Raw genomic sequence first — 15,127 nt, forward strand, 5'->3', positions numbered from 1 at the left:
AGACAGATTGATAATGAAATCGAGGATTTCTTGGAACTATTTTCCCTGGAGTGATAGCACTAGACACGGTGGGGACCCTGTGCAATTCGGCTTCAATGTACTGGTATACCTGACACTGGAATGCTCCTAATGTATAAAAGTTTTATTATTTCAAAAGTTAGGGTATAAGTTAGCTTGGGCTACGAGCAATTATCTAAACGTTTAGATAATTGCTCGTAGGGTTGGGTGGGCGAAAACTACTGCAATACGTACGTAGCTGGATTTCCCCTGGATTTACGCGGTTATATGAAATAAACCCTTGAATTCCGTGTTTTTACTTTAGGATATAGAAGAATTTGGAATAGTAGTTTGAGCTCTGAAATACGGGGCTAAGAGTTTGAAACTGTTCCAGGCACTGGCTACCTATAGCTCGGCTCGTGACAATTGTAAAAAATAGTTAAGTCGCATGGTGGTGTTGGAAAGCTTTGAAAAGGATGATAATTAAATTAGAAGTAAGAACATCCAACTGCGGACGACCAGTTGCCAGTCTACAGTTAGTCGTTTTGTTTAACCACTAGCGACATCTGGTGATCCTCACGTAATCTTCGCTTGCCGTAGTAGTGAAGCCAGTGCCTCATTTTTTTGCGTTTGTTTTTTCAGGTCACGAAAAACCCGCAAGACACCTCATTAGAATCGGGTTGGACGACATCGTAAATGAGGGCAACGAACTCCAGGACACTAGAAAATCAGTTCGTTATAACCGATAGTTCTATATACAGTGAAACCTCGTTAAAGCGAACTTCAGGGCACCAGAAAATCTGCTTGTTATAACCGATAGTTCGTTATGTTCAGTATGAAATTATTAAAATTGTCCGATTTTGGATGAAATTTTCAAGGGTGTGTAGAAACCGCTATATCCAAGGCTGTTATAACGAGGTTCTACTCTGGAACGAAACGATAAGTGGCCTAACCCTGAAACTTAATTTCGGTTTCATGGTATACCTAAACACATGTAATTAGCGAATTACTCGTAAAAATGTCCTGGGAGGAACAATTGAAAAAAAAACATGAATCTAAAGATTATTCTTAACTCAAGAGCTGTTTTTTTCCATTTTTGCTGCTGCTGTCCTAATGTTTTGTTCAAAAATCCCCAAATCAAAAACTAAAATTTTCTAACGCACAATTTTTATGAAATGCTTTATTGGTTACAATCAGACACTATATTTTCTTTTCAATATTGATGTAAAACAAAAATGATTTGAATCTATTTAGAATGAAACAATAATTAGTCATATACGTATAAATCGATACAATTACCAGTAATAAGCAAAAACATCTAGAGCCAAAAACAACCACAATCATGAGAAAAACATAAAGAATATTCAGACGTTTCAACTCAAAATCGCTCATGAAACGTCGATATGCTCTGTTATTTTCTCTTAAAATGGTGGCTATTTTTTCAATTGAACTATACACAGTCAGTTTATGGGAACTAGCCGAACCCCAGTTCAACGGTTATGAGTTCAAATTTGACTCCAGAATAATCGACTTTAATAAGAGTCAAATTAAACCCACACAGTCGTAACTGTGGCTCGACCGATCTCAGTATAGTGCACTAATTGTCACATGCTCGCCTGCCAGAGGACGTCTCCAGGTGCGGAAACAGCCTATACCACACAACACCAGAGCATATTTTTTTTCGAAATATTATGGATCAGTGCGGCTCAAAACGCATCTGGAGCTTGTAAAAACCTTAAGTTCTCTGGGAGGGGGGACCTCCACACTCCCCAGGTCCTGATGATGTCTTCAAACTCAGGATAACAGGCTGGCTTAGCCCCTGGGCCCAGTTTCACGAAAAATTGTAAGCAAAAAACGGTTACGTTTGAATTGTTGTCCTCATTGAAAACATTAAGTAACCAATAGCAATTACACTCGTTAAACTTTTTTGGGAAACTGGGCCCAGGTCTTTCACTATTACATAATACGTGTCAATCAAATTTTTGCCAGTCAGGCCCCTCCCCCAAAATCAGACCCGTGATATTGACTTCGTCTTATCAATTATTTTGGCACGATTTTATTATAGGTCTTATCAAAGCTTTGATAGAACACTGTGTTCATTTTGAATATGGAACTGGCTGATAGATTTTTGGTTAGGAGTTTGTCGTTTGAATATTTTTTAGGAAGTCGGATCAGTCACCCTTCCAAGAAACAGTAAGGCCTTCGTACGATTGTCACGAATGAAAAACATGAACGGACGATCAGCTCTGAATTCAGGCGGCATGCAATAACTAACCACCATAATTCCGGTGGCCGCCGCGGCCTCCGTACCTTCTTCGTTCACTTCAATGAATGCTTTATGAATGCCACGACTGACGTACAGTTCCCTAGTACCGTCCATACCGCTCAGATCGGCAACTCCCTCCGTGAACAACTTCCTGATCCCCATAGCCTCCAGCGCATCATTCAACTCAACCGTCTTCTCGAATTTGAATTTCGGCAGCGAGACCATCACGTTCGTTTTCCCCACATCGACGCCCTTCGTCAACCTGTCCAAGAATTCGACCGATAGGCGGCGCTCGACCTCGGCAAGGCCGCCCTTTCGCGTAGGTAAAACGATAAACATGCTCAGCTCCTCTTTCACGTAAGGTAAAGCAAGTATTTCGCAGCCGGATTCTCGATCGAATCCGAACGGAAATCGATCTTGTTGATGCATCATATCGACTACTTTCCATTCGGTTTCGTTGACCTTGAACTCGCCCTTACGCGTAGCCTTGACATCGAATTTTTTGTCCCAATTACCTTTGAAATAGATGGCGTTCACCAGTACGAGTCTAGTTAATTCAGACAGCGTACCGGGCGGGATAAGGTCCTTGATTTTACCGGACGTTTTATCTTCGACCCATTTATTGATGACGTTTCTCGATTTCAACTCGTCAGCGAAATTCAACCGCTCCAAATCAGCGCCGAAATATTTCAAACTATCAGCGAGGTATTCCTCGAGGAAGTTGTACCTCTCCGCCCCGAATAGTTTATTAGCAGTATTCAGCTGGTACGCTGAATCAGCACCGGACGATCTTTTCAAAGTTGCCAGAAATTTTCTAAACCACTCGTGAATATCATCTATGTCCCGGATGTGCATCGTCTCGGCCATCTCGTCTGCTGTGTCGCCCCTAGCGCCCAGATAACACAGAGCCAGTGCCGCTGATATACTTACCGGCGACAGTAGTAAGTTACCCGAATTAGCTTTCATTTGTTGCAGGTAGAATTCGACGGCGAATTCCGTACTGGCGTCGACGATAGGGGTCAGTACGTCATATGTGTTCTGTGCCATTTTGGATTCTGAATAAGTAACGCAAAGTCATTAATCAATGCAAAAGTGGCCCTGGCATGTGAAACTGTTTTGTAGGAGCTGACTGGGAGAGACACTGTCCAGACTTGCAGAGTGGTCTCCTATCCATATAAGGAGCCAGTCCAGACTGGGGGAGTGGTCTACTATCCTAAAAGGAGATACCGTACAGGCGTCCAAAATGACACCTTTACTGAAAAAAAATTGACATCATTTTCATGTGCGACTACATACCGTTGTTACTAGACCCGGCTATCAGAGACAGTACTACTATAGAGTAGATACCGTAGTGTATCACGTGCTTCTCGATCGAGTGTACACCGTATAAAATCTGCTGTAAATATAAAATATAGTTTATCTGGAAATCAATGACGTGACTGTATATGCCCGATATAACTGATATAAAACCTACACTTCGTCAGGCTGGTGAATCATTGACAAAAATCTACGTACATGTATTATTAGAAGAAGTATATCAAGTCAAGTATCTGGTGAAATAGTGCGTAGATGTAGTTGTACTAATTTTGGAGATGTGTGATTCGGTCATGCTTATCCGGCACTCATGGCATTGCTGACATGCTCGACATATTCGACATACCCGACACTCCCAACATACCCAGCACTCCTGACATACCCGACACTCCCAACATACCCGGCACCCCCAACATACCCGGCATTCCCGACATACCCGGCAATCCCGACATACCCGGCAATCCCGACATACCCGACACTCCCAACACCTCTATACTTCATCTATACCGCAATATACCATCACCTCTATACCTCACTATTCCATTACCTCCATACCTTACTATCCCGGCACATCTATACCTCACTATCCCATCACCTCCATGCCCCACTATCCCAGCACGTATATACCTCACTATCCCGGCACATCTATATCTCACTATCCCATCACCTCCATGCCCCACTATCCCAGCACGTATATACCTCACTATCCCGGCACATCTATATCTCACTATCCCATCACCTCCATGCCCCACTATCCCAGCACGTATATACCTCACTATCCCGGCACATCTATATCTCACTATCCCATCACCTCCCTACCTCACTATCCCAGTACCTCTTTACCCCATTATCCCAGCACATCTATACCTCACTATCCCAGCACATCTATACCTCACTATCCCAGCACCTCTATACCTCACTATCCCATCACGTATATACCTCACTATCCCGGCACATCTATGCCTCACTATCCCAGCACCTCTATACCTCACTATCCCAGCACCTCTATATCTCACTCTCCCGGCACCTCTATAACTCAATATCCCGGCACCTCAATACCTCACTATCGCATCACCTCTATACCTCACTATCCCAGCACCTCTATATCTCACTCTCCCGGCACCTCTATAACTCAATATCCCGGCACCTCAATACCTCACTATCCCGGCACCTCCATACCTCACTATCCCAGCACGTCTATACCTCACTATCCCGGCACACCTATACCTCACTATCCCGGCACCTCTATACCTCACTAGCCCAGCACCTCTATAACTCACTCTCCCGGCACCTCTATAACTCACGATCCCGGCACCTCCATACCTCACTATCCCAAAACCTCAATACCTCACTATCCCAGCACCTCTATATCTCACTATCCCAGCACCTCTATACACACTATCCCAGCACCTCTATACCTCACTATCCCAACACCCCTATACCTCACTATCCCAGCACCTCTATACCTCACTATCCCAGCACCTCTATACCTCACTATCCCAGCACCTCTATACCTCACTATCCCAGCACCCCTATACCTCACTATCCCAGCACCTCTATACCTCACTATCCCAGCACCTCTATACCTCACTATCCCAGCACCCAGCACCCCTATACTTCACTATCCCGGGAGAGTAGGGAGTACCGGGTATGTCGGGAATGTCGGGAGTTTCGGGAATGTCGGGGGGATGTCGGGATTGTCGGGTATGTCGGGAGTTCCGGGTATGTCGGGATTGTCATGTAAGTGTCTGTTGTAAGATATGGGTGGGATACTATGAAGGATATATTGATTCTCGAAGAATTAGTAGAACTACGCAAGATATGCGCGGAAGAATATAGAAATTATTTCTAAGTGTAATGCAGTCTTAGGGACTATTTTACCGTATACTGGACTCGAGCCAGTTTTCTACGTACTAACATAACGACAAACCGACATACCAACAAACAGACAAACCGACATACCGACAAACTGGCATATAACAAAAAAAAATCTTTCAAGGGGTAATTTGGCTACGAACTTTGCATTTTTCTTATGACATACCGACACACCGACAAACCGACATACCCATAGTCCCTCGATCCAGCCACGGGTAATCCACGGAAAACCCTGTCCCTCGATCATCGCCACTTCTAGGGTAATCCACGCGCATACCCGGCACCTTGATCCCAGTCACTTTATAAAAGGGTAATCCTCGCACCACACAACCCCTCGATCCTAGCCACTTTAGATAAGGTAATCCACGCGTCACACAGCCCTTCTCGATGCCAGCCACTTTATATAAGGGAAATCCACGCACGGGTTTGTCGGTATGTCGGTTAATCTGTATGTCGGTATGTCGGTATGTCCGTACGTCCCAAAAGCCTAATTTCGTAAGATTCTATCAGGTATTAGATATATATAAATCTATCAGATAATTAAATATTACATATAAGACCTATTCTTTTATTAGTCTTAAATGAATATAGATATAATATATAAGTTATTTTTTCTTATTTGTTTTATTTCAAACTACTTTTATATTCTTTATGTACGAGAAGTGAGAAGTGCTAAGACTACTAAAGACATGAAGACTATTATATATATATATATATATATATATATATATATATATATATATATATATATATATATATATATATATATATATATAGATTTCTAATTTTCATCATTATTGAAACAGTAATATGATGAATCTATTAGATAAATATCATATTCTTTATAATTCTTTACGTAGTACTAGAATGATACTAGCTTGTAAGTTTATTAATTTTCTAGTTGAATCTATTCAAATTATAAAGTGATATAGTTTCTAACTAGAAATATTAGATTTTGAATAGAATTCTAATAAATTATTAATAAACTAACTAGCTATTTAAGTTATTGATTTTCTAATTGAATTCTATTCAAAATCTAATATTTCTAGTTAGAAACTACATTACTTTATAATTTGAATAGATTCAACTAGAAAATTAATAAACTTAAATATTCAACCGGGTCAGTTGTTTTGAAAATATTTATTTGAAAGGTTGGAGCGTTCGGTTCTTAATATTCCCTTGTAGAGTGGTGCTGAGATCATGGAGCGTTCAGTTCCTAATAATCGCCTGTCGAGAAACACTGTTATCGTGGGGTGTTTGGTTCCTAATATTCCCCTGTATAGAGGTGCTGGGATCGTGGGGCGTTCGGTTCCTAATAGGCCTATTCCCATCTACAAAGGTGCCGGGATCGCGGGGTGTTTGGTTCCTAATGTTCCCCTGTACAGAGGTGCAGGGATCGTGGGGTGTTTGGTTCCTAGTATTCCCCTGTATAGAGGTGCTGGGATTGTGGGGCGTTCGGTTCCTAATAATTCCCTGTAGAGAGGTGCCGGGATCGCGGGGCGTTCGGTTCCTTATAATGCCTTGTAGAGAGGTCCTGGGATCGGATTACCGGTGTGTCGGGATTGTCGGGTAGACCTATGTTGGATTGCTGGTATGTCGGGATTGTCGGGTATGTCGGATTGCCGGTATGTCGGAATGTCGGGATTGTCGGGTAGCCTATGTCGGATTGCCGGTTCGTCGGGAGTGTCGGAATGTCGGGATTACCGATGCTATAATTCAAATACAGAACAATGAAGCGTTTATTCATTTTATCTTGAGCTTTCGCAATGAGGCATTATATTACCATATTTCATACTTGATCCGATATTTCTTCGACAATGCCCTTGGCGTATTAATCTGTACTGTTGTTTGCCGCCTGAACTACTTAACCAGAACGCAGAGTTGAGCCGAACCGACGACCATATCAATACCAAGGCGAAGTTTGGCGAATTTTACTCGGGTTTTGGAAAGCAGTTGGTTAAAAGATGTGTCATAGTGAAGTGTATTTATGCTAGAGTTCATTTTTGAATTTTCACTGTTTGTCACTGTTGTTAAGTTGCTGAGCAACTCTTTAGTCGATCGGTTTGTAATTTAATCCCATCAAACATGGAACCGGGACTTAATGGCGACGGTCTGGAATTCGAAGATTTCGATGAAAATGAAAAGAAACGTAAAGTTAGATTCGATGCTAATTTTCACAGATACATCAAAACGATCACCGATTCCATATTCTTCAACGGATTTATCATGTTCACGATCGGTTTGAATTCTCTCGAAATGGCTTTAGAAACAAATGAAGATTTGAAATATCGCTGGAGAGACGCATTTTTCTACATGGATGAAACATTTCTTGCCATCTATACGGTCGAATTCTTGATGAAACTTTACGCCGAGCCGATTGGGTATTGGAAGAGTAGTTTTGATCTGTTTGATTTTGTTGTATTGGTTCTCAGCTATATTCAGGTGATATTAGATTCATCTGGAACCAGTGGTCTGGAAGGGTTAAGAGTCTTACGCGCCCTGCGGACATTGCGTACTCTTAGGACCATTTCATTCGTAAGGGGATTGCAGGTAAATCTGAAACATTGTTTTTCGGTGAAATGTTGAGCCCGCAGATCTAATGAGATCCAAATCCAAATGTGCCCTATCAAGGGCATGAGAAGCCATCTTTTATCTTGAATTTTCTGTTGGAGGGCCAGCAGAACCACTCGAAATCTGCCCCAAATTAATTAACCCATTCCAAATATCTGGACCCCTTCTTCAAAGCCATCCTAAACATGCCCTTGATAGTTCCTCGATGGGGCATAGTGCCACCAAAGTATAGTGATTCGCTCGACCTGAGGCGTTTTTACGAGCATATACGATTTTTTGCGATCGATTTCGTGAACGATTGCTCTGATTTTCCGATCAAATTGAACCCTCGTAAAAATGAAATGAACTACTTTTCCCTATTTTAAATATTCTCTCCGAGCATTCATGACTTGATTTGGAGTAAGAACATATTTATAATTTAAACATCCTGCCCCCGCGGGGCGCGGATGCGATACTCTGAGACAATCGGCTCCATGGCAAGCGGGGTCTGGGGGACACAATAATCCGAGGCAAGCAGCTCCGTGGCAAAGGGGGTCGAATTTTTAAATCTTAATTCTCTTTCTCTTACAGGTTTTGGTTATAGCATTAATCAGTACAATCAGGAAGTCAGTGATTAACATCGTGATTCTGCTGTTCATAATGATGTTTCTATTCGCAATTATGGGCTACTATTTTTTCGGTTATCGCGAAGAAAGTGATCTTGAGAACTGGGGGAATATCACTGTAGCGCTGAAATCTTTATTTACTTATGTCACGGTAAGTCCTCGTCCTCTGTACAACCACGCGGTGCATCCAGACAAAACGTACATTTCTGGGGTACATTTAGGTCTACAATACAGCAGGATTCACAAAAAGGACTAACTACTAAATCGTTCTAGATAAACTGAAAAAATCAAGAAGTTAATTCGATTCATGGTCCTCTATGGTTAGGTGGCCATGGCCCCCATGGATACAAACTAGCATCAGCCAACCAACTCATTTCACAAATCAGCAAAGTCTAAATAACAGATATTTTAACTCTATCAGCGTGATGACTGTTAGACTAACAGCTTTTCTAGGTCAAATGCTGGCATTACAACTGTGGGAATGACAGTTCATATATTCAGATAGATGGCAGATGGGTGCTATGTTTTTCTACGGCGTCTAGCTTGGTTAGCGACATGCAATGATTGTCTACGGGTCGTTGATAGTAACTTATTTCATTTTGACCGATTATTGAACATAAGTCACTGGTTTTCATGATTTGGCATTTCGCTGACCTTCATTTGGGGGGGGGCATGCTTTTACCCCAAATGTTAAAACTTTTTCCAAAAACTACATTTTCTAATAGCTGCAATAATAATGAATCAGAATATATTTCCCATTGAAAACAGGAACGTAATTGTGAGCAAAATTAATTCAATAAACTCTAAAGACTTCTTAATTAATTACAATACACGCGGGTTTAAAGCCTATATATTTCAGCTGGATGATGTATGTTTTTCAGTTGGACGGTTGGACAGATATTCAAGATAAACTCGATGAATTAGGGATGGACGGAGGACGCGTTTTCTCATTCGCCTTCATCATGTTGGGTCATTTCATATTCTTCAATATTTTCATCGCTGTTATTATCATGAATATCAGCGACGCCACAGAAAACTACAAGGTATGTATACATTTATCTCGCATCAAGAAGCGGCCATCTCGAATCACATGTGATTTTGATGAGATCACGTGAGACTTGGACAAATTTTCAGTTGCTAGGAAATGTTTTGCCCGAGCCTGAAGCTCAAACCACTATTTCAAAATCTTATGTATCCTGAATGAACGTGATGATAAGAAATTCGAGAGTTCGGTTCCTATTCAAGCGCACATTTCCAGGGATTAAGCCTAACCTGCTACCAACTACGATCTCAACATACCATACCAGTTATTCACTGGTTACGCCGTTTTTTTCATAGTTATATTGTTAGTTTGAATACGATCCGCCGCCAAATCTTTCCAATTGTAGATTTAAAAAGAAAATTTCATCTTTATCTTTTCCCACCGCCCCTTTTTTTAAGCATAGATATGGAAATTAAGACAAATATTCATAATTTTTTACCACTGCCACATCATCTTTTGACCACACAAAAAATCGCGGTAGACAATGATGTTTTGGATAATTTGTCTACCTCAAGTTCGTTCAATAAATAGAGTCACTTCAAAATGGTGGCAGTAAATACACAATAATCGGGTATCATTATCCCCAAATAAACTCCAAAATAGGGCAAGTTTTATCTTTTTTTTTCAAATCCAACTCCCCGATCACTAATTAGTAATGAATTCAATGTTTTGAGAAAAAAATGTTTTATTTTTATTTTTTCCCGCCTCCTCAATCATTTCAAGTCCATCAAAGCGGTAATCCATCTTAGCATAAAAACGGCTTTAACTTAAACCGGTCTTGGTTGTCACCATGCGTCCTCTTTAGAGCTCGTTATCAAAGTCTGTGAAAATTCAATTTGGTAAATGTGTGTTCCAGGAATAACGATGTGCTTCGATTGATATGCATTTTTTTTCAGAACGAGCAAAGAGCGGAACGGGAAACCGTGTTGCGTCACAAGAAGGAATTTATGATGCAGAGACAACACAACGACGTCAAACAGATGATGCAGCGTCAGGTGTACATTTATATTCATTAGTTTACAAACAATGTAGATTCATTATTTACGTTATATTAACTATAAATCAATTAATAGCGAAAAATGAATTATTCCCATCGGCGGTTTTATCTGCCACTGATGATGTTAAAGTGTAGGCCTTGGGTACTTAGAAATATCAAAATCTATCATTTTTCAGTACTGAAAATATTGGTCACTGTAGATATATCTTTTTTTAAATCTTAAAATAGGGATTGACACTTTTATTTATTCGGTTGGTAAATTTCGTTTGATTTTTTTTAATTTTGATTGAGTGTCCCTTACAGACCCACCACACCTGTCGGGGGCGATATAGGGGGTTTGATTTTGAAATCGGAAATCGAAGTACAGATATAGTTGTGTGATCGGCGGTCGAAACGACTCTTTGGGTCATCGGCGTCTTGGCTGCCTTATCTAATGCATTGAAATTTTGGAAATAGCTATATTACAAGGTTCATTTAGTCTTTTCGTATATTTTTTGTTCGTTTCCTTCGTGTAAATAGTCCGATAGTTTATTGTAGTTTTTTCTCAGGTAGATGTTGGTGTAAAAGTCCTCTAAGTTTTCCTGCGTGTTGACTAGATAAAAGGAAGCACATTTCGAAACGAAAATTTTGCAGATGAGAGTATGGTCCTGGTATCCGAAGTGTAGTTGTTTGACATCGCTTATTGATGAGAATCAGCATGGAAATTGTACCCGTCTCTTAGTGAATCTCGTTTTTTTCGCTAAAGTTTTCTATTTTCATTTTTTAGAAAGTCGGACACTTCACGAATTTTCAGGATATGGTACAAGATTTCCAAAGCTCATTGAGACACGATGATTATGTAATGATGAATGATTTATGCGGTAATTTAATCTGGATGGAAATGTTTGTAACGTCTTTAGATCACATGGATAATACAATGTACAGGTAACATTGAACACAGTCCCGACTGACAATAACCGAGTGATCGGGTTCGAATCCCAGCCGAGGTTGGTAATAATACGACATCAATGTGTTTCATTTTTAAAATGGGATGATACCGGCAGCACTGCTGTGGCAGTCGATGATTCGACTCATGACATAGGCGAGGATCCACCAGGTTCGCTAGTAGTAACTCGGTCTTCTGCGTTCGATTTCTTCTATTTCAATGAAAACTGAACTTTTTAAACTTGAATTAATCAAGTACAATCAAGTAAAAATACCGATATCCGAGAAGAAAAATGAATTTATTATGTATTTGGTGGGTTCTGTAGTGTAATATAGTATAAGGACCCGGGAGCCTAAAGTTAATTCAGTCAAATGAAAATGAACTAATTTTGCGACGTAAGACCAAGTGCCTGTCCCGCCATCGAGCTGGGGTTGCGGGTTCCCCGTGAAGTTTGACAATTCATTGGTATGGACGATTGATGTAGGCCTACTATAATACGCTACAATTTACTTCAAGCTATTACAATTTTCCCAATCTACACTATCTACCGGACTAAATTGACTATAGGCTAATCCACTGCATTGAAGGTAACATTACTTATTTCAGATTACAGCAATTACACTATGAATCAGCGAATATCTTAGGAGCGGTTTTAGATCAACGGCTTAGAAAGCGATACGGTACATAGTGAAAAAACAAGGTTGAGGTGGAACCAGCATAAGCCTGAACTCGGCTGAAGTGGGGCCCTGGAGGACACCCACAGTAGGACAGGCCCCGAGGCTGACATTGAAATGAAATTAATTGTTTATTATTTTAGTTATGGTTATTGAACATTTCATTCTTTCGAATAAAATTTATGAAGTTCTGGTGGAAATAATGTATGCACTATTTGAATGTATTGGATTGAATTGGATGATAGCGAGTTTTTAGGCTTAGTTTCCCCTCGCTAAAGAGCAGACTGCCACCTTTTTAAAAAGCTAGGAACCTGAACCCGAGTCAGTGAGTGGGTTTGGGTGGTGACTACAAAATAAAAGGTCAAAGCGGGCAGTGAAAAGAGAATTGAGATACAATGACTACCCTTCCTTCCCTCTTCCAGTCTTTTAGTTAGGCGCGCTCTGCATTATTAGTTACCATAGTAACCATTTTAGATATTAACCTGGCTGTCAGATCGCGTAAGGTAGATGGATAAATACACCGAGTCACTCAGCATGTGAGCAACCGAGCGCTTCAATTTATATTTACCTGAATTGGTGATGATTATTTGAAGTACGGAGCCCGGAGAGAGTTTTGGTGCTGCTGTTTTAATGTGACTGCGATGAGATGAGAATGATATCGCTGTCGAAGGTAAGGTTTTGTCTAAAACTCATAGTCGTCGAATTCATATCGGATTTCATTGATAACTTTTCGGGAAAGAATAATTTTTAAAACCGGGTTTACACCTAGCAGAGCCGTTCCTAGGATTTGAATTTATTTTTTTAGGGGGGCGGGGTATAGATACCGAAAAAGGGAAGTCCTATAGGATGAAACAATTTGCAAAAGCACTTACTTACTTCCATAAATCTTTGTTTAACGTTGATGCAAAATTGGTGTTTAAAATTTGATAATGTTCATGATAAAATCTCGGTATATCCAGTTGAAATATTATTCCTTTTTGCTTTTCACAAGTGTATAACGTAGATTCAATACATTCGGCGTTTTAATACAATACTAACGCTGTAAGGTTGTTCGATGATATCCAGCCTGCAGCAAGTGAATTTTTAGTGCAGTTCCCGATTCCAAAACGGGGATTTTTTTTTTTACCTTAAGGCATTGAAATTATCACTTACTCAACCACGACCCTAAGGACTCGAACCCGAGATACGTATTCAATACACCAGCTGAGCACATCAGCCATTCGAATGATATACAATCAAAGCTCGTTATAACACCAGCCCAGGGACTGTCAAAATTTTGGTGGTAACGAATATGGCGGCATTGACGAAATGTCGACCATGAGATAGTATATACAAGACATGACTATTGACCAAATCAAGAATTGACGTAGATGATAGAAACAATGATAGAGAAGATGTGTGACACTGCGCGATACTGCCGACCACATGTATCGATTCTTAACGTAACAGACGGGAAAAATTGTTGACGAAAGATCGTTGGCGGTTTAAAGATGTTTTCTCTATGAGTTTGAATAGGACTGTTCTAGGATTTCGTTGGCGTTCTGGCGGAGGGTGAGAGGTGGTATAACGAGAGCTATTTACATACATATATATGCCAAATAAACTGTGCACAAGGAATTTCTTGGCGATAGGTGAATTTAGCGGTATTACGGATGGCGGTATTACGAGCTTTGACTGTATACGTTCTTCTCTGTCAGTAGGTGACCAGTCAGGTGCCGACCCGACTCTACGATACCCGCTTTCATTCTCCAATTACTAGAGTTGTTAATCAGCAGGCTCTTTGTAACGAATTTGACATGAATGAGGCCGTAGCTGATAATCCCCGGCAATTTTCTATGAAAGATGCATCTTTTAACACAATAACACAAAACAAGTATTTTGTTAATATTTCAAAAACATTAATCATTAAAAACAACTTAGAGTTTAAAAAGATGATGAATATATCTCATATCAAAACGCGAGTCGATTTTCAATGAATCATCTATATTCGAACCACGATGGATATTTTTTGTGACATTTTTCTATAAATATATACGTGTTATTGAACGGTGCCGTCGCGCAACAGCACATCAAAACAGATTGAATTCACATATGCATAGCCTGTGGATGTCACCACCAGGAGGCTCATCAATTAGGACTGATCAATGTAAAACTTGCCTAAGCAAGTGGACACAAACTCCACGGGGATGGCCGCGGTTTCACCGTTAACAGTTTAAGCTCTATCATACATTGACAAGTTATTGTGTAACAACCCCCCCCCTCTCCCGGTTGCTAATGGCAACAAATTCTTACTGCAATTAATTGTAACACAAAACGTGGTGTTGAATCCTGCCCTCGCCCATCAAATGATTCATTCCACAGTCTACTCCTTTTATAAACGCCGTGGACTACTTATAAAATACAGTTAGTTTAATTGAGTTTATGTATCTACTATACGTATATAATATGATATGTAATATGATTTATTTTTCATGCGGAATTTCAACCGAATTGATAATAATGATAATATATTTATTGTCAGGGAGTTATCTCGTACAAATCATATAGGTATGATATAGAAATAAGGACATATATAAGACGGATCAGTTAACATTTACCCATAAGTAAATAGTACATACGCATTAAGAAGAGTTGAGCAAGAGCCGTGTTAACCTGATGCGAAATCATTTCTCTTATATAATGATCAGATCAGATAAACTAGATTGATTTTAAAGTGATTTGATGCATTTCACTTTGTTCAGAAATTTTGCTAAATTGATACTTTTGAGGGGTTACTCATACATTTTGCAACTTGATTTGAATATGCACGAATTAGATCTTATTGTATTCACTCGACCTCTCAACTTCTTACCTGAGAGCCT

The 15,127-nt window shown here is 40.1% G+C and overlaps 2 protein-coding genes across 2 annotated transcripts; one reads left to right on the forward strand and one right to left on the reverse strand.

Annotated features, from left to right (window-relative positions):
- Positions 1-1,189: 1,189 nt before the first annotated feature.
- On the reverse strand, positions 1,190-3,652 carry LOC141904056 (leukocyte elastase inhibitor-like). The gene is made up of 2 exons (XM_074792505.1): positions 3,560-3,652; positions 1,190-3,318 (listed from the first exon to the last, which is right to left on the reverse strand). Exon 2 carries the CDS (start codon positions 3,308-3,310, stop codon positions 2,156-2,158), a length of 1,155 nt encoding a protein of 384 aa, XP_074648606.1. The 5' UTR covers positions 3,311-3,318; positions 3,560-3,652; the 3' UTR covers positions 1,190-2,155.
- Positions 3,653-7,537: 3,885 nt separating this feature from the next.
- Positions 7,538-12,371, forward strand: LOC141904380 (cation channel sperm-associated protein 3-like). The gene is made up of 6 exons (XM_074792965.1): positions 7,538-8,002; positions 8,594-8,779; positions 9,510-9,671; positions 10,567-10,665; positions 11,434-11,591; positions 12,199-12,371. Exons 1-6 carry the CDS (start codon positions 7,538-7,540, stop codon positions 12,278-12,280), a joined length of 1,152 nt encoding a protein of 383 aa, XP_074649066.1. The 3' UTR covers positions 12,281-12,371.
- Positions 12,372-15,127: the final 2,756 nt, after the last annotated feature.

This window comes from Tubulanus polymorphus, chromosome 4 (genome assembly GCF_964204645.1).
Source record: "Tubulanus polymorphus chromosome 4, tnTubPoly1.2, whole genome shotgun sequence".
In the NCBI taxonomy this organism is placed as follows: Eukaryota; Metazoa; Nemertea; class Palaeonemertea; order Tubulaniformes; family Tubulanidae; genus Tubulanus; species Tubulanus polymorphus.

Excerpts from the sequence above, each read along its gene's own strand:
- LOC141904056 (XM_074792505.1), bottom strand. The coding sequence starts at position 3,310 with ATGGCACAGAACACATATGACGTACTGACCCCTATCGTCGACGCCAGT.
- LOC141904380 (XM_074792965.1), top strand. The coding sequence starts at position 7,538 with ATGGAACCGGGACTTAATGGCGACGGTCTGGAATTCGAAGATTTCGAT. Across the intron at positions 9,672-10,566 it reads ACGCCACAGAAAACTACAAG|AACGAGCAAAGAGCGGAACG; the intron begins GTATGTATACAT and ends ATTTTTTTTCAG. Across the intron at positions 11,592-12,198 it reads ATGGATAATACAATGTACAG|ATTACAGCAATTACACTATG; the intron begins GTAACATTGAAC and ends TACTTATTTCAG.